Source organism: Scylla paramamosain, chromosome 30, assembly GCF_035594125.1.
Source record: "Scylla paramamosain isolate STU-SP2022 chromosome 30, ASM3559412v1, whole genome shotgun sequence".
Classification (NCBI taxonomy): domain Eukaryota; kingdom Metazoa; phylum Arthropoda; class Malacostraca; order Decapoda; family Portunidae; genus Scylla; species Scylla paramamosain.
This window is the reverse complement of record NC_087180.1, coordinates 11,122,254-11,142,443: the sequence shown is the minus strand read 5'-3', so window position 1 is coordinate 11,142,443 and position 20,190 is coordinate 11,122,254. Positions and strand designations below refer to the sequence as shown.

The window sequence follows — 20,190 nt, the reverse complement described above, 5'->3', positions numbered from 1 at the left end:
GTAATAACACTGCGTCAGTGTTGTGGCAACAAACCAGAACATTTTCCAATGAGTTTGTGATCACTTAAGCCGATCCTGATTAATTTTTTTGAATGCATAAATGACAGAACAGCCACTCGGAAAGTCTTGTGGTGTTGCCACGCTACCAATTTTGTTTTTATTTTTTGAACAGATAAATCCCTACCCTTTTTAGATTTGACACGAGACAGTAAAGAAGGAATTCTGACAGAAGAGAGTTTATAGAAATTAATCCTTACTGTTAAAGCTATTGTTGACATGAGATTGTGAAGGAGGGATTTTGGTGAAAAAAAATAAAAAATCATAGATTAATCCCTACATTCTTGAGACTTCACACGAAATTATGAAGAACGAAGTCTGATAAGGAAAAGCATCTCTCTGGATGAAGTGTGTGATAATCATTAGATTTGAAAAAGAAATTAGAAATAAATTACCCAGCAGCGAATTGCGTCCTATCTCATCAGACGCATTATTATTAAGAAAACTCCATCAATTTCATCACATGTGGATATACAGAGTAGTTATAAACCGAAAGTGGAGCACTCTGAGTGAGTGAAGCCACTTCACAACATAGAAAGGGCCATTTCTAAAGAGGCCGAGGGTGCCATGAGAGCAAACAAACGCCATCTTCAACCTCTGATCGAAAAGAACGATAAATTTAACCTTTTGGCAGAGAGAGAGAGAGAGAGAGAGAGAGAGAGAGAGAGAGAGAGAGAGAACCAGGTTTAAATCTCCGTGTGTCTCACACTTTTTGAATGCTAGATTATAAAGTCATTAAGACACTGCATATTAAGAAAAAAAAAAAAAAAAAAAGAAAGGATGCCCTTTTTAATGTGCTATTTCTTACTCAGCTGAAATATACCACAGACGACACGGCAACATTAATTTTTGTCTATAACTACTTGCAGGTACTGACAATACGTAAAATATGTGCGGGGAAGCAAGAGGTGTTTTCTGTGCAGGGAAGCAATGGGTGTTATCTGTGCATGGAAGCAAGAGGTGTTATCTGTGCAGGAAAGCAAGAGGTGTTCTCTGTGCAGGGAAGCAATGGGTGTTCTCTGTGCAGGGAAGCAAGAGGGATTATAAAAAAAACGTCCTCCAAACCGGAGTCAGTGCGCTGCGCATGACACGAAATCAAGAATTTTCCATAATTGGGACTGTGGAAACCTCCTTAGCTAGACGTTAGCACGAAAGAAGTATGCCACGTCATCTGATCATGGCCAGGAACATTGAAGTCCACCTCGGCGTGGGGAGATTCAATCCCCATGAAGCATGGCAGGAGGATGGGATATACACTCCCAGCTTGACCCATCCCAAAAGTAACTGGTGGCTCATAAAGTGATCTGCTGATTCTTGTCTCTTTGTACATTGACAGTTTTTGTTAACTCTGCATTCTTCTTCCTTTTCAGTGAGAGCGGTCGATCTTGAAAAGGGTCATCAGAATGGCTCCCCAGCAAGGAAGAGCAGGCATCACAAGCCCCGTACAGGATAGCATTTCACTCATTATCAATAATGAAACGTATACAGGTAGGAATTGAAGCGTTTTGTTTGGTATTATCTCAAAATTAAATCAATCTCACTCTGGCAGACGGAGCTGATTTTTTTTAAAGGTATGTAATTCATTATTACATTTGCGTGAGACAGGAGATTGTAGTACGTCGCAAAGGTAAGTTAGAAAGAACAGCGATAATGTTGTGTGCATTAATGAAGTGTTAGTAAGAAGTTTGATCAAAATGAAATTTGGTCTAGAGTGAGTCTAATGTAATTTAGTAGATTTACCCTTTCTTCAGTTTATTTTTACTTGTTATTTCATATTTTTTACGTGATTAGCAAATAAATGCTATGACTGCTATTGAAAATATAACATTTGTTGTTTCATTACTACTTCATTCTACTCCCCTGATACTGATGCTCTGCCTGGAGGCTGGGCGGGTCGACGTCTTCCAAACTCTTCTACCTCCACGTTTTGCAAGCTTTGTGGTATCCTAGATGCAGTCAGCCTTCTGTGCCAGCGTGGTCTCAGTACAGTAATCATCTGTGACTCTGTCTGCTCTCAAGGCAGTCAAGTGTCAACCCACAATGCACTGCCATAATCAGACGAGTTCTTTCTTTCTTGGCCTTGGGTCATGACAGAAACATTAATATCAAGTTTGTGTGGATTCCATCCCATATTAATATTACCGGCAGTGACGAGAGTTGATGCCCTTGCTAAGGCAGCCTGCAACTTGCGGATGGCTTGGTGCCCTCACTCGCAGGTGCCCTGACCTGCATTCGAGCTGCTGCCTTCCGTTCCATCGATCAAGCCCGTGATCTCCAGAGGGAAGAAAGTGTCACCATCCGGTATTATGACTCCTTTCGCTACCATTGCGACAAGTATCGCCGCAAAGGAATTATTGTGAGAAGGCACAATGTGGTCTCCGCCAGGATCCGTCTTGGCTACAGGCCAATGTGGGAAGTTGCAGGACTGCCAGACGTGCCGCATTTCTCTTCATGTAACACACACTGGAACACCACTGTCTCCACTGCCCTGAGCTGGAAGGTCTGCTGCCCCGTTGAGTCCCGCTTATTGATGTGTGCCGCTACCTCTAGATGGCTGACAACCTGGATGTCTTCCTTGCACGTTTCCCTGGATTTGGTGGTTGCTGACGTCCCTTTCTCCCGTTTTTTAATTTGATATGGGATCACCAGAGGCCTAACATCATATCCATACAGCACCAGAACGCGTTCCGCCACCACCGTTACAAGTACCGTCGGCGGGTCTGCGGGTCAGGAGACATACCGTGGTGGCTGCCAGGCTACGTTTGGGCTGCAGACAAGTGTGGCAAGTCGCCGAGGCGGAAGACGTGCCTCATTTCTCTTGCCCTCTTTGTCACTCCCCAACAACACACTGGACCATTACTGCCTGCACTGGCCATACTGGCGCTAGCACAGGTGTGTCAGCATCTGAACCACGACACCTAGGTGAAGCCCTCGTCCGGTTCTTGGTGGTTGTTAATGGATTGCCCTACGCGACTTGTTTTGTTTTCTCTACTTATATTCTTTAATTCTTCCCTAGTACCGCTGACTGTTGTATATTAGATCGTCTGCCTATTAGAATATTGTTAAATACTTACTTTCTATATTGGAATGACACCATTGAGGTGCCATAAATTAATCAAAACAAAAATCTCTCTCTCTCTCTCTCTCTCTCTCTCTCTCTCTCTCTCTCTCTCTCTCTCTCTCTCTCTCTCTCTCTCTCTCTCTCTCTCTCTCTATCTATCTATCTCTCTCTCTCTCTCTCTCTCTCTTGAGATACAATGGCTTGTTGTGTATTGTGTACATTTTTCGGGTCTGGCCAGATATATTTATAGAGCTTTTTTCTTAAAGATTTACAGTCATATATATATATATATATATATATATATATATATATATATATATATATATATATATATATATTTTTTTTTTTTTTTTTTTTTTTTTTTTTTTCATATATATATATATATATATATATGAGATGAGATGTCTACATGTTTATTTTCCATTTTATTTATATATTTTGTCTTTTTATTATTTTATTATTCTTAAATACTTTTTGCTTTATTTTTTTTATTTCATTTTTTTCTCCGCTCTTGGAAATTATAGATGTGTATGTATCACTACGTACTATTCTTCACGCTTAATGGCTTTAGACGATATTTGTCAAGCTCATAATGGAAATGTTATACTATGTTTGCATGCTCACGTGAAATCAGCTTCATCGGACAAAATAAGATGCCAAAATTTATCACTCATTTAATATCTTATCCCAGTGTTTTTTACCTGAAGCTCAGAGAGAGAGAGAGAGAGAGAGAGAGTAAATATTGTTTCGGGTAAGGAATTTAATTTAGTTATTGTAGTAACCTCGTGCACAATACTCACCTTGACTCTCAAACAATACAACGTGCCTCACTTTCATACAAACACGCTAGCGTAAGTTGAGAAGAATGCGAGACGCAGTCCTCAGAGCAGGCCAGCAAGTATGTGCTATGGTGATCACATCACGTTGTCACGCTTTATCTAAAAAAGCCTACTGAAATGTTAGGAGTTTTGTCATGACACGCCTCTCTCTCTCTCTCTCTCTCTCTCTCTCTCTCTCTCTCTCTCTCTCTCTCTCTCTCTCTCTCTCTCTCTCTCTCTCTCTCTCTCTCTCTCTCTCTCTCTCTCTCTCTCTCTATATATATATATATATATATATATATATATATATATATTTTTTTTTTTTTTTTTTTTTTTTTTTTTTATGTAGGAGGACACTTGCCAAGAGCAACAAAAATCCAATAAAAAAAAATAAATAAAAAAAGCCCACTGAGATGCCAGTCCCAGAAAAGGGTCCAAATCGGTATTCAAAATTTGAAGGATAAGTGTCTTGAAACCTCCCTCTTGAAGGTATTCAAGTCATAGGAAGGTGGAAATACAGACGCAGGCAGGGAGTTCTAGAATTTACCAGAGAAAAGGATGAATGATTGAAAATACTGGTTAACTCTTGCATTAGAGAGATGGACAGAATGGGGGTGAGAGAAAGAAGACGCCGTGCAGCGAGGCCGTGGGAAGAGGGGAGGCATGCAATTAGCAAGATCAGAAGAGCAGTTTGCATGAAAATAGCGGTAGGAGACAGCTAGAGATGCAACATTGCTGCGATGAGAGAGAGGCTGAAGACAGTCAGTAAGATAAGAGGAGTTGATGAGACGAAAAGCTTTTGATTCCACCCTGGCTAGAAGAGCGGTATGAGTGGAACCCTCCTCCCGCATACATGTGAAGCATACTCCATACATGGACGGATAAGGCCCTTGTACAGAGTTAGCAGCTTGGGGGAGTGAGAAAAACTGACGGAGACGTCTCAGAACACCTAACTCCATAGAAGCTGTTTTAGCTAGAGATGAGATGTGAAGCTTCCAGCTCAGATACTGCAGCTCAGTAAAGCACAGACCGAGGATGTTCAGTGTAGAAGTGTCACAGAAGAAGAGGGGATAGTTGTGTGGAAGGTTGTGTCGAGTTGATAGATGGAGGAATTGAGTTTTTGAGACATTGAACAATACTATGTTTGCTCTGTCCCAATCAGAAATTTTAGAGAGATCAGAAGTCAGGTGTTCTGTGGCTTCCCTGCGTGAACTGTTTACTTCCTGAAGGGTTGGAAGTCTGTGAAAAGACGTAGAAAAGTGCAGGGTGGTATCATCAGCGTAGGAGTGGATAGGATAAGAAGTTTAGTTTAGAAGATCATTGATTAATAATAGGAAGAGAGTGGATGACAGGACAGAACCGTGAGGAGCACGGATTTAGGAGAACAGCGACCGTCTACCACTGCAGCAACAGAAAGGTCAGAAAGGAAATTTGAGATGAAGTTACAGAGAGAAGGATAGAAGCCGTAGGAGGGTAGTTTGGAAGTCAAAGCTTTGTGCCAAATTCTATCAAAAGCTTTTGATATATCCAAGGCAACAGCAAAAGTTTCACAAAATCTCTAAAAGAGGATGACCAAGACTCAGTAAGAAAAGGCCAGAAGATGACCAGTAGAACGGCCTTGACGGAAATCATACTGGCGATCAGATAGAAGGCTGTGAAGTGATAGATGTTTAAGAATCTTCCTGTTGAGGATAGATTCAAGAACTTTAGATAGGCAGGAAATTAAAGCAATAGGACGGTAGTTTGAGGGATTAGAATGGTCACCCTTTTTAGGAACTGGCTGAATGTAGGCGAACTTCCAGCAAGAAGGAAAGGTAGATATTGACAGACAGAGTCGAAAGAGTTTGACTAGTCAAGGTGCAAGCACGGAGGCACAGTCCCGGGGAACAATAGGAGGGACCCCATCAGGACTATAAGCCTTCTGAGGGTTTAGGCCAGCGAGGGCATGGAAAACATCACTGCGAAAAATTTTAATAGGTAGCAAGAAGTAGTCAGACGGTGGAGGAGAGGAAGGAACAAGCCCTGAATTGTTCAAGGTAGAGTTTTTAGCAACGGTTTGAGCGAACAGTTCAGCTTTAGAGATAGATGTGATAGCAGTAGTGCCATCTGGTTGAAATAAAGGAGGGAAAGAAGAAGAAGCAAAGTTATTGGATATGTTTTTGGCTAGATGCCAGAAGTCACGAGGGGAGTTGGATCTTGAAAGATTTTGACACTTTCTGTTAATGAAGGAGTTTTTGGCTAGTTGGAGAACAGACTTGGCATGGTTCCGGGCAGAAATATAAAGTGCATGAGATTCTAGTGATGGAAGGCTTAATTACCTTTTGTGGGCCACCTCTCTATCATGTATAGCACGAGAACAAGCTGTGTTAAACCAAGGTTTGGAAGGTTTAGATCGAGAAAAGAGTGAGGAATGTACGCCTCCATGTCAGACACTATCACCTCTGTTATGCGCTCGGCACAGAGACGGGTCTCTGACACGGAAGCAGTAGTCATTCCAAGGAAAATCAGCAAAATACCTCCTCAGGTACCCCAACTAGCAGAGGCAGAACGCCAGAGGCACCTTCGCTTAGGGGAATCCTGAGGAGGGTTTGGAGCGATAGGACAAGATACAGACATGAGATTGTGATCGGAGGAGCCCAACGGAGAAGAGAGGGTGACAGCATAAGCAGAAGCATTAGAGGTCAGGAAAAGGTCAAGAATGTTGGGAGTATCTCCAAGACGGTCAGGAATACGAGTAGGGTGTTGCACGAATTGGTCTAGGTCGTGGAGGACAGCAAAGTTGAAGGCTAGTTCACCAGGATGGTTAGTGAAGGGTGAGGAAAGCCAAAGCTGGAGGTGAACATTGAAGTCTCCAAGAATAGAGATCTTTACAAAAGGGAAGAGAGTCAGAATGTGTTCCACCTTGGAAGTTACGTAGTCAAAGAATTTCTTATAGTCAGAGGAGTTAGGTGAGAGATATACAGCACAAATAAATTTAGTTTGAGAGTGACTCTGTTGCCGTAGCCAGATGGTGGAAAGCTCGAAAGATTCAAGAGCGTGGGCACGAGAGCAGGTTAAGTCGTTGCGCACATAAACGCAACTTCCAACTTTGGACTGAAAATGAGGATAGAGAAAGTAGGAGGGAACAGAAAAAGGGCTACTGTCAGTTGCTTCAGACACCTGAGTTTCAGTGAGGAAAAGAAGATGAGGTTTAGAAGAAGAAGAGGTGGTGTTCTACAGATTGAAAATTAGATTTTGTTGCAGAAGTTAATGAAGAAAAAGTTGAGGGGGGTGTCAAGACACTTAGGGTCGTTATCAGAAGAGTAGTCCGACCTGGGGACATTTGTGGTCCCCTCCCCAGATGGGGACTCCGAGGCTGGTATAGGAGCCGCCATGATAATTTTGAATTTTTCAGTGAAGGGTGTGTGTGTGTGTGTGTGTGTGTGTGTGTGTGTGTGTGTGTGTGTGTGTGTGTGTGTGTGTGTGTGTGTATGTGTTATTAGGTGCTTGTAGTTTTTGTGTGGAGGAAGAGAGTTGTCTTTATATATATATATATATATATATATATATATATATATATATATATATATATATATATATATATATATATATATATATATATATATATATTATACACGTAGTATAAACATTTCGTCGTCTTGTCTCCAGTATTTAAAGTAAATTGTAGTGGAAGCTGATCTTCTTTAAGGTGTTTTAATGATTTTGATAATGGTTAACAAGGATTATGTATCATCATCGAAAAACACACACATGAGTGCCCGAGCTATCATCTCTAGGTCTAACTGAAAATAGTTACTTGGAAAACCCAGTGTTTCATAATACTGGTCTCTATTTTTGTGTATTTAAGTTTTGCAGCAGGTGTCTATATAAACAACAGGGTTTCTTGATTCATAAAGTGTCGTGAAAACAAACGGTGAAAACATTGTTCAGTAAAAATATGATAGTTTTGGTCATTGTTATGACGGTCATTGACGTTGTAAATCGATTTATTTTGCCATAAAGACATCTTGTATGTTTTTTTTTCACTTTTTTTCCAAAAAAAAAAAAAAAATATATATATATATATATATATATATATATATATATATATATATATATATATATATATATATATATATATATATATATATATATATATATATATATATATATATATATATATATTAGGATTTCAGAAAAATTGACAAATCGTGTTTCATGGTGAGTGAAAGTGACATCCAATCGATTTGAGTTATCTCTATTTTTTTTTTTTTTTTTTTTTTTTTTTTTTTAGTGGAACACTGAATTGTAGAGGCGGAGAGTTTTATTTAAGTGATCAACGAAGATAAATTAGATAGGTATAGCAACACCACACAGGCTCTCTGAGAGTTATTACACCTTGCACATTCCCCTGGCAAAAACGCTCTAGCTATCGCGACGTGGCCGAACCCATCCTACCACCTGCAAGTCATTACACCGCAGTGTACGATGTTCCTCAGGTTACAGGAATGAGTGGAGAAGAGTAAGGGAGGCTGTTGTCATGCTCTGTACTGAGAGGCGGATGATGATGATTATGATGACTTTCTGCGTGGGTACTTACTTTTCTTATTGTTATACCCAAACCATGGAGCTATAATATACTGTAATATAATATATATATATATATATATATATATATATATATATATATATATATATATATATATATATATATATATATATATATATATATATACTACGGTCTTCCGCTCCGCTCTCATTAAGACAAGTGAAGCCAGTGGACGGGGCTTATCGACTCTGGGTAGAACTCACGATCAGCAGATAGACCCAAAACATATGCTATCTCCCATGTTAAGCTACGAAAAATAAACAATTGATAGTTTGAGTTACGAAAAAGTACATAGTTTCCTTAATATGTTATATATACCTATTAACAATGGTATTTATGCCGAATAACCACAATACCGAAAGAAATAAACGACGTTTCAAGGAGAAATGGTAGTAAAAAGATTTTTTTTTCCATTGATTATTACATGACAAGGCACAAACACTAAAACAAAAGTTAAATAATTAGATAACTTTTAAGTGTACACTGATAAGATATCACGCATAATTAATTCTACATGAGTGCTCTAAAGCCTAATATCACGTGGCAGAGAGAGAGAGAGAGAGAGAGAGAGAGAGAGAGAGAGAGAGAGATTCATATAGCATCTCAAGGATTTTTGCAGCTTGAAGTAACAACAGCAAGCAACACTTTTATTGTTATATTCGGGAGCGTGTAGTGACTGAAATTTATGAAATTCTCCAGCACAGATAGCACAAGGTTAATACTAAGAATGAACATGTTAAAAGGAAACTTTTGATATACTATTCGAGGTTTCAGAATATCTCGAATTCGTTCGGAACGTATCGAGCTTTTAGTTTATGTGAAGTCAGGCACCCATGATTTTCCTTCAAGACGTGACTTCGCTGGTAGGAAGACGCGCTGCTGCTGCCTCCTGTCTCATGTCTGTTTCCTTTATTTGAATGGAGGAATTTCGCTCAAATACCTATATGCGGCGTGTTATAATATCCATTGTCAATGCCTCGTCACAAATCCAACCTTGGTGTATGAGTGGTAACCTTGCCACTTCATCCTCCAATCAGACGGCCAGCACCTCCTCACTCCCATCACCACCCACAGCAGGCACTGCGTCACTTTAACCACAAAGGTTCTATACAAGGATCTTTGCTCATTTCCTACAGTGGTGAAGTAAGCTGGATTATCAGTTAGAACATTGTAGTTTTCCCCTGCCTTAGTCGCGTGATCGGTTGAGGAAAAAATTGATAAATGTAACTCTCTCTCTCTCTCTCTCTCTCTCTCTCTCTCTCTCTCTCTCTCTCTCAGTTGGTCCAGATGTGCCACCATGGACTCGCCTGGTGGACTACATACGATACGTAGTGCAGGCCCCGGGCACCAAGGCACTGTGTCGGGAAGGAGGCTGTGGTGTGTGCACTGTAGTGGCCACAGTTCCGGACCGCGAGTCGCCTGGCCACAACAAGACCTTCAGCGTGCAGGCAGTAGGTGGAGTGTTCTAATTTCTCTATTTGTAATACAGGTATCTATATGTTATTTTGATCTTGAATGTAGTTAGTTCATACAAAAGGAATCAATAATAATAGTAGATTTTGTCATTCAGGACACAAACGATGGATTGCGCAATAAGTTGTCAAAAGTCTTTAGTCTCCATGAGCAACAGACCTGCCTGGCTTTGTGAAATTGCTAAATCATTTGTAGATTTCTTCAACAGAACAGATTTCGTCAGTAATTTGAAATTACTTATGTTTAGCTCAAGGGTATATATATATATATATATATATATATATATATATATATATATATATATATATATATATATATATATATATATATATATATATATATATATATATATATAAATGTGTGTGTGTGTGTGTGTGTGTGTAATTCCCCTCAAATATCTGGCAGCCTGCTCCTCACCTTTTATTTATTGTAGAAAGGAGTGGCGCCACAAACAGTATTCCACATTACTTGAGTTGTGTAAGATTTTACAGTGAATGAAAACACACGATTCATGCACACTTGCCAAAGTTATATCCACATGAAGAAAGGACATTAAATATACAAAGGTGTTTTGTTGTGTAGTATGCCGTCATGATTCAGCAGTTTACATCACTAGAATAGCTTTACTCTCTCCATCCGTGGTTTATTCACAATGTATCAGCAAGTGTCTATGTATTGGTTGAACAAAATATGGCACTTCCAAAGTGCCCTTAGATAGAAGTTGCTTTCACACACACACACAGACACAAAGAAGATCAAACATAAATTTAAAGATTATGTATACAAATGTAGATGATTTGGTGTCAAGCCTATTGGAACTTAAGCCTACCAAAAGAATAATAAGCCAGATGTGGTATGCTTAAAGGAAACCATACTAAAAGGGGAAATAAAGTTGAAATTTGCAAAAAGGAAGGATATAGCACATGGAGGAGAAACAAAAAGGAAAGGGAGGGGATTGATGAAGATATTGTTGTTGAGGAAGTGGAATATGGTAATGGAATGGCAGAAACTTTGAATTTTGTGATTAAGATCAAAGGAAGTGAAAAAAAAAAAGTTATTGTGATGTACATACCACCAAAAAACTATTGAATGGGAGACCAATAGATATAAAATTATGCAACTAGAAACAAGAAATAGTATAGAGGAAATGATAAGGAAAAGCAACAAAATGCTCTTAGTAGGCAACTTCATCACTAAAGGAATTAACTGGGAGGAGATGGAAGTGAAAGAAAATCTCAGGTCATGAAGTTATGCAAACCATGATGGTGAATACAATGAGACAGTGGGTGAATGAACCTACAAGATGCAGAGGAGAAGAACCATCACAGTTGGACTTTGTGTTTACAAAGTCCCCAGAAAGTAGGTTGAGTATACATTGTCTGAGTCCAATGGGGAAAAGCAATCATGCGACAGTGAAATAGTACTACAGAAGGAAAAAGTGTTGCACATGAAAGAACAGTATAGAAATGGGAGATGGAACTCTGCTAATGCAAACTTTGCAGAGCTTAATAAGTTTTATGGAAAAATTAACTGGAAAGAGCTATTTGAAGGTAAAAAAAATTCAAGAAAATATGAGATTTTTTAGCACGTGTGCAGAGGGGTGGTGCATCAGTTTGTGCAAAGGTATAAAGTGAAAACTGGGAAGCATGAATGGTATAATGCCAGGTTTGTAGAAGCAAAAAGGAAAAAGAACAGGGCGTGAAAGAAAATGATGAGAAACTGAACAGAAATATTAGAGAAGAATACAAAGGCAAGGAATGAATGTGGTATAATAAGAAGAGAAGAAGAAAGAAATTATGAAAGTGACAGTAAAAAACTGCAAGGAAGAACCCAAATTCTTCTACAAATATGTAAACAGAAAAATTAAACATAGGGACGGCATAAACAAGTTAAAAAGGGAAGGAAGAATTTATGAAACTACCGAGGAGTTGAGTGAAATAATGAATGAGAGTTTTTAATCTGTGTTTACGAAAGAAACTGATTTTTTGGCACTGAGAGTGGTATGACAGAATGAGGGAATACAGTAGATACAAGTAAAGAGACAAGAAATTAAGAAACTGCTGGAAGAGCTGGATGTTAGAAAAGCTATGGGAACAGATCAAGTAAATGGATGGATTTTAAAAGAATGCGGAAAATAAATGGAGGAACCCATATGGGATGTAATTAACAGCTTGTTAAAAGAAGGAAAAGTTCCAAGGGAATGGAAAAGAGCTAACATAGTACCAATATTCAAAGGGGAGAAATAGTGGAACTATTAAATTATAGATTAGTGTCACTAACAGGTATTGTAAACTAGCTTTGTGAAATAGTAATTAAAGATAGATGGCTGCAGTATGTAGAAGATGAAAAGATAATTACAGAAAAGCAATTTGATTCAGGAAAGGGAGATCCTGTGTCACAAATGTACTGAGCTTCTATATGAGAGCAATAGATGGAGTGTAAGAGAGGGACAGATGGGTTGATGCAGTATACTTGGATCTCAAAAAAGCATTGAGTAAAGTTCCCCACAAAAGCCTTATGTGAAAGCTAGAAAATGGAGGAGGACTGAAGGGAGCAACACTGAGATGGATGGGTGATTATTTACAAGGGAAGGAAATGAGAACAGTAATCAGGGACACTAATTAAAGTTGGCACAAAGTGACAAGTGGGGTAAAGCAAGGATCTGTGTTGGCACCTATTATGTTTCAAATATTTGTAAACGATATGACAGAGGATTGAAATGGTTATATAAGCCTGTTTGTTGATGTTGCAAAAAATAATTAAAATAATAAAGGTTGAAAATGACTGCAAGGAGTTGCAAAAGGATATTGACAAGTTATGTGCATGGAGCCAAAGATAAAAACTAAAATTTAATGCCAGGAAATGCCATGTACTGGAATTAGGAAAAAGTAAAAAGAGAACATGGAATTATAAAATGGAAGAAGTAATAATGAAAAGTAATGAAGAAAAAGATTTGGGAGTAATGATTCAGGACACACTATCATGACCTGAAATGCGCATAAACTGGATATTCAGCTTTACATACAGCTTGTTAACAAACATTATGGTGGCATTTAACTATTTGTATAAAGATGTTATATAGAAAATTATAACAAGCATGATACATTTTAAATTAGAATATGCAGCAGTAGTTTGGGCTCCACATAAAAAATATATGCAGAAATTGGAAAAAATACAGAGGGTAGTGACAAAGATGGTACCAGAATTGAAAGACTTAAGCTATGAAGAAAGATTTGAAGAGATGGGATTACCAACACTACAAGAGAGAATAGAAAGAGGAGAGCTGATAACAAAGTACAAATTAGTAAACCATATAAAAAAATAAACAAAAATGACCTGGTACCACAAATGGACGAGGGAGAAAGACATACATGAGAGCATGGAAAGAAAATACCACAAATGGAGGAAGGAGAAATACATACAATGGGGCATGGGGAGAAAATAAAGAAGAGTTGATGTTCAAGTAAGATCAAGAAATACAGCTTCCTGTATTGAACTATTGAAATCTGGAATGATTTGAAGAAAGAAGCTGCAAACAGTGCACACATGTTTAAAGAGAAATTGGATAAATATGGATATGGAGAGACAGAACAAAACGAGCTTTTGCTCATGCCTTGTACAACACAACTAGGTAAATACACACACGCACACAAGCACACATTGTAGCACAGTAATTCCTAACTATTGAAATTGAATGAAATGTGCACTTGCACACGTGTGCATGTGCACACCCACACATTAATGAGAGAGCTTGACTTAATCTTACTAAAATCCAAATAGGTAAACACTAATATATTATTGCACACTAACACAAAGACAATATTTAATGTAAACGAGGAAGGTGTCTGAAGCAGGTGCACAAACTTAGCAATAAATAAACAGTATACTGTAATGTACCCCAAAAAATTATGCAAAGCCTGCAATATTGGATGCATAAGTTGAATAGAATATTAAGCAATACTTTGTTGCAGTGTCAGGCAATGCTGTATGCCTGTGCAGGATGGAAGATAGAGACTATAGAAGGTCTAGGGAACCGCTACACAGGTTACCACCCCATACAAAAGGCTCTGCATGGCTTCTATGGGACTCAGTGTGGCTTTTGCTCACCAGGCATGATCATGACCATGTATGGGTAAGTATTGTTATCAAGACTTTTCATGAAATTCTTGTCATTGGTAAAGGTGAGTAGGTCATTACATTCTTCTGTCCAGACACAGACACATTCTTCTGTCCTCACACAAAATTGCTCTCACCTTCTCTCCCTCACTACATTTGTTTTTATTGTCCTTATTTTTTTCCATTCATCACTAACATAATGCCACATTTTTTTTTCATAGCTTTTGTTTGGATTTTACTGTAAACCTTACCAAGAAACTATTATTACAAGTTCACAACCTTTTATCTAAAATTCAGAAAACTGAAAGCCTGAAATCATAAATTTTCCTTGGATGTCATCCAACTGTGTTTCCAGTACCAAAAAAGACAGCAGTGTCTGTTGATTCTAATTACATAATAGCTAATGAACCATAAAACATAACATGAATAATACCAGCTCATTTTATGTATTTATGAAATGTCTGCTTCACTTAAGTTTTGTTTTTGTTTTTGTTTTGTTTTTTCGACTAGAGACTTAATTCAGATATTTTCATTTGTAGCCAGACAAAGGGGTCTGAACCACTCACTTCTGCCAAAGTAGAAGCATCATTGGATGGGAACATTTGTCGCTGCACTGGCTACCGGCCCATCCTGGACGCCTTCAAATCCATGACAGTGGATGCAGACCCCACCCTTAAGGAAAGACTTGTGGACATAGAGGTATGTACACTGGTGTATATATATATATATATATATATATATATATATATATATATATATATATATATATATATATATATATATATATATATATATATATATATATTGATGCAGACATCAGTAATAGGAAAAGAAATTAAAGTGTTTAACTGATTTTGACATCTCAAGCAAAAGTGAAAGAATGAAATGTGAAATGACTGAGCAGATCGAGAAACACATCTAAGGTAATTTGATCACATGGAAAGAATGACCATTAGATGACTTAGAATATATGAATGTGGTAGATGCTGTCAGCACAAAAGAGGACTGAGTGAAGTTGGAGGACAGTTCTCTGGTATGTAAGTGGCACCAGTGAGAAGAGAGTAATAGGATTAGAGAATGCAAGAAGTGGAATGAATGGAGATGCTTCTTTCATGACCATCCTCTTGGTAGAATTCTGAGAACAGGAATCCTTTATAAATAGATGGATAGATGATAATGATATTCTCATTTATTTATATAAACCTGGAATACTTGCAGCATTTTTTAAAGGATTTTTTATGCATCACACGTAGGAGGCATACAATGGTGTATGTGAGAAGAATGGCACCGATGGTTGTGGTGGCTGTAAGGGAAAGGAAGGTGGAAGATGTAAGAAAAGAGTGATGGATTTCCTTCCTCTCAATCCTGGGAAAGTGCAGATATCCTTTGGCTCTGTTCACTGGTTCCGACCAACAAATATCCATGTAAGTTGTGAAGTGTGATTCTCTCTCTCTCTCTCTCTCTCTCTCTCTCTCTCTCTCTCTCTCTCTCTCTCTCTCTCTCTCTCTCTCTCTCTCTCTCTCTCTCTCTCTCTCTCTCTCTTTAAGCATGAAATAGAGATTGTTAATATTTTCCCCTGCTCTCTGTGTCATTGAGGCTTGTTAAGTTAGCTTTGCTGCCATTCAAGTATATGGAGTGCATGGCAGCTTATATTGCCAGTGTTTGCAGAAAGTAGTACTTTTACAGTGAAGCTTATTATGTTTGGTTTACAACACATGAAAATGGCAGGGTTCAATGTAACCAATGTTTAATGGAACCAAGTAATGCTTGATTTCCAGAAAAAACAGGCATTTAAATAAACAACTGTTTTTTTTTGTAAATTTTTTTCTTTAACTGCTATGTCAAATATTCAAGCACTTAACTCTAAGATGATGCTTTATAATTGGATTAAACTTTATTATAGCTGCAAATGTCTCAAGATTCTCACAGATGACATTAATTTCAGGGCATGTACAGTATTCTTAGGAATATTGGCACTGAAGAGAAGTATCGGATTGTTGTGGGCAACACTGGCCAAGGTAATGCTCAGTGAAGGTTAATAACCAGTTCTGGCTTTGGTATCTTAAAGTAATTATAATGCATGCCATGTTTATCCAGTAGGACTCTCAGGGTGTTACGCAGTTCACCACTAGGTGTCCACAACTTGCAAACAGTAAGAAACATCTTGCATTAGTGAATATTGGGCAGATAGTGCAGCACCCAAGAGTGACTACAGTTCTTATTTCACCAACAGGAGTGTTCAAGAATGATGGGCCATATTCAGCCTACATCTCTACTGATGGTATTGAGGAGCTGTACATCACCTCAGTGGGAGTACCCTTGCAGCTCGGTGCCAATGTGAGCTTGACCAGGGCCATGGAGTTGTTCCATCACATGGCCAAAACACAGCCGAGATACAGTTACCTAGAGGTTCTTGCCAACCATTGGCAAGTGGTGGCCAATGTGGCAGTCAGGAATGTAAGTCTTAAGATTGAGTGAAATAACTGTTTTAAGCACTGGAAAGGAGTGGTTTGCTAGGAAACAATGCATGTAACCTTTTGTAAGTATCAAGTTTTTTGCCAAATGTGGATTTATTTATTTATTTTTTATTTTTTTCCAGTTAATAGTGCTTGTAGTAAAATATATTATTTTCTTCCATTTTACTGTAAGTTTTTGAGTAATGCAATTTTTTTACTCTGTTTTATTAAACACCCTAAACTAAAAAAGAAATGTTTGTCTGTGTGGCCATAGGTATCATGATAATTTCAAGAAATTTTGTACTCCAGGTTTTGTGAAAATTGGTATAGGTTATAGGTGATCTTAGATATTAAGAAAATATTTTTCCTGAGCAGACAGGCAGCTGGGCTGGCAATTTGATGCTGAAGCATGCTCATCAAGGATTCCAGTCAGATATCTTCTTGACACTTCTTGCTGCTAAGGCAGAGCTGACCATTGGCAGTGCTGAGGATGCTTCCACTACCCACATGAGCCTTGAGCATTTCCTCAGAACAGATATGTTCAAAAAAGTCATCCTGTCTGTGACACTTCCACCTGCATTACACAACACAAAGGTAAGAACAGTGGAGGAAGGGAGAAGCTGTAGAGTAGTGAAGGAAAAGGTTGAAAAAGGAGTTGGGAGGAAGGGAAAAAAAATGTTTGCCCTCAAGCAAATCAGAATTCGTGGACACTTATTTACAGCTGCGGACATTCAAGATCACGCCACGAGCTGTCAATGCACATGCCTATGTCAATGCCTGCTTCAGAATGGAGGTGGATCCAACAGACAACTTCAAGGTTACTCACAAACCTTCCATCCTTCTTGGAGGTATCAACCCAAATTTCATCCATGCTACTGAAACAGAGAACTTTTTGATGGGGCGGAGGCTGAATGATCAGGCTACTGTAGTGGAAGCTGCAGAAATACTTGGCCGAGAGGTACAGCCAGACAACCATCCACAGGATGCCTCTCCAGCCTATCGTCGAAGCCTTTCCCAAGCACTGCTATACAAGACTATTGTAGGATTTTTGGCCAACAAAGTGAATCCCAAGCTTGCCAGTGCTGGACCAAATATTGAGCGCCCCCTGTCCTCTGGCCGTCAGGAGTTTGACATGGATCGGGAAGCTTGGCCAGTTGGAGAACCTTTGCCAAAGCTGGAATCTGCCACTCAAATCTCTGGTGAGTAGTTCTAACAGCTTTGGTGGGTGCAAAACTAGTCCTTATAGGGAAGATCACAATACAAATACACTAGTGTTTGCATGCCTATGATCTTTGAGAACCTCATGATACAGGTCACCCATCACTAATCCAGCACTATTGGGACCTGTAGGGTGTTGGATTAGTGATTTAGCCAGATTACAGAGAGGTTAGATTAGAATACATTTAAAACCCAATAGTTAACCACTTCATCCTACTTTTAAAATTCCTTGTAAATCAGTACAAGTTGATTAGTAAGTGGGGCTCTACCAATATCACTTTCTTCACCAATACCGATACTTCATTTCTGGCCAATATCATAAACGACTGTTTAGCAAAAATGGTCACATTTTTTCAGGCATTCAATCTTATCTTTTCTGGGTAATGTATAGTGTTTGTACTTTACACAAAAAACATTTCCTTTATTCACTGGAACCATGGCTGGAGTTAAAACTGATCAGATTAAATAATAAATGAAGAAAAAATAAATCTGAATGGCTTCCCTTTGTTTGGAAGTGATACCAGTTGTTTATGCAACAGTAGCTTCTTTTTGTTACCTGTTTCACTTTCTAATGCCTCTTGGGTTATCCTCTCTTGTTATTATTGCACTGTTTCTATTTCACTATTTAACTGCTTCCTCAGGCTTTTTCCCAAGTATGTGTTAAGAAACTTTATACGCTTTATCATACTTCCAACAAATAGTGGTGGTGGGATGTTGGTGCAGCATCCCGAGAAATTTGAAATTATGCTAGCTGAAATTAGTGCCATATTAGTGATGGAACTGAATTAATGATGGTTGATCTGTATAGTCAGAAATTTGCCACTGATCACAAGCAAGTGAATTTTCATCCTCACAGGTGAAGCAACATACCTTGATGACATCCCTTACCTACCCAGTGAGCTCCATGGGGCCCTGGTTCAGACTACTCATGCAAACGCTAAGATATCACATGTGGATGCCTCTGAGGCCCTCAGACTGAAGGATGTGGTGACCTTTGTAAAGGCTGCTGACATTCCTGGAAAAAACAGCTTTGTTGTCACTGCTGGGGTATATCCTGACCCTGTAAGTAAAACACTACTAACCAGTAGAGGTGACTAAAATGGTAGGAGAGAACCCACTTGGAAGATTGAAGGAATGGGTAAACAGGTGTATATTAAGTAAAAGAAGTGCAAATAAAAGAAAATTACATAAATAATCAAAACCTTTTGGATACAGTGAGGTAGAAACTCTTTTTGTTATGGTCAGCTGTGTAATAGATGTCCCCAGTGGGAGCAAAGTATTTGAGGCTATAGAATAAGAAATAGAATAGTTGCAGTGATAAGTTAACTGAATAGTTGCAATGATAAGTTAACTCCAGTGACCTTTCACTGTCTTTCTAATTACAGGTATTTGTAGAGGAGCGTTCAAAATATGCTGGCCAACCTGTGGGTCTGATAGTGGCCCGGGACAGGGATACAGCAGTGCGAGCTGCCCAGATGGTGGTAGTGAGCTATGAGGATGTCAAGAAGCCAGTATTGACAATTGAGCAGGCGCTGGCTGAAGGGGGTCGGGATGAGATTGTCACTTTTGCCGTCACTGGCACAGTAGAGCCAGCAGTCCTTGGAGACCCGGAAGGTATATGTATCCCTCATTACATACGGTATGCCTGCTGGCAATGAAAGTGGCACACTGATGTTTTTGTTGTTTCATGTCACACATACCAAGGTTTTTTTTTTTGCTTTATTTCTCTTCCTGTGAGGAATGGTAAAGCACTCAGCTGATGCTTTACTGAAAGTAAGGTTCTTTTTGACAAAACATGCCTTCATCCACAGCAGTTTGTTACACTTGGGTTGAATTATTATTATCTTGGTATCATTTCATCCAAAGCTGCACACAGTGCACAGTTCTTTGTGGCAGTCCTGTTTTCCTAGAAATCTCCTTAGACCCCAAAACCACCCTTCTGGAGAGACTCAGTAAGGGCTGTATTGCTCTTGGACATCTGAGGCTTATGTGTAATTAACACTTAAATCATACCATTGATATGAAATATGTAAAAAAATTTGGCACATTTTCCAGGCGAGTACAGCAAGTGTGAGTGGTCCTTAACAGGATCAAGAGTCAGCTGAGCGATGACACAGGGATGTGACAATTGACAAATGTTCAAACTGCTTGTCAATGTTGCCGCATTTTCATTTTAATTCCTCTATTGCAACTGAGCTGGACACTCCCCACTCTATAAAACAACACTTTGTTTATCATGTGCACCACTTCCATTGGTGGCAGTGTGTATAATTACCATAACAGGAAGTAAAACAGTGCTTCAAGTGCTGCAGTTAATTAAACTTATTTTCCTAAATTCCTCGAGTACTGTTTAACAGCCACTTCATAATGCACAAGATCCTAGCTACCACTAATGCACTGCTC

General features: G+C 38.8%; 1 protein-coding gene across 4 annotated transcripts in view; it reads left to right on the top strand.

The window, feature by feature from the left end:
- LOC135115838 (uncharacterized) overlaps window positions 1-20,190 on the top strand; it is a 48,234-nt gene that overhangs the window by 9,717 nt on the left and 18,327 nt on the right. For 2 of the 4 annotated variants that reach the window (XM_064032839.1, XM_064032842.1), the window contains exons 2-12: window positions 1,428-1,545; window positions 9,803-9,975; window positions 13,969-14,129; window positions 14,653-14,812; window positions 15,367-15,537; window positions 16,059-16,131; window positions 16,347-16,570; window positions 16,945-17,163; window positions 17,291-17,768; window positions 18,644-18,849; window positions 19,173-19,401. In XM_064032839.1, the coding sequence (XP_063888909.1) occupies window positions 1,461-1,545; window positions 9,803-9,975; window positions 13,969-14,129; window positions 14,653-14,812; window positions 15,367-15,537; window positions 16,059-16,131; window positions 16,347-16,570; window positions 16,945-17,163; window positions 17,291-17,768; window positions 18,644-18,849; window positions 19,173-19,401 (2,179 nt within the window). In that variant the 5' untranslated portion in view covers window positions 1,428-1,460. Of the gene's footprint in view, window positions 1-1,427; window positions 1,546-9,362; window positions 9,668-9,802; window positions 9,976-13,968; window positions 14,130-14,652; window positions 14,813-15,366; window positions 15,538-16,058; window positions 16,132-16,346; window positions 16,571-16,944; window positions 17,164-17,290; window positions 17,769-18,643; window positions 18,850-19,172; window positions 19,402-20,190 lie in introns of those variants that run through there. The other 2 variants (XM_064032841.1, XM_064032840.1) reach the window with 2 other exon arrangements.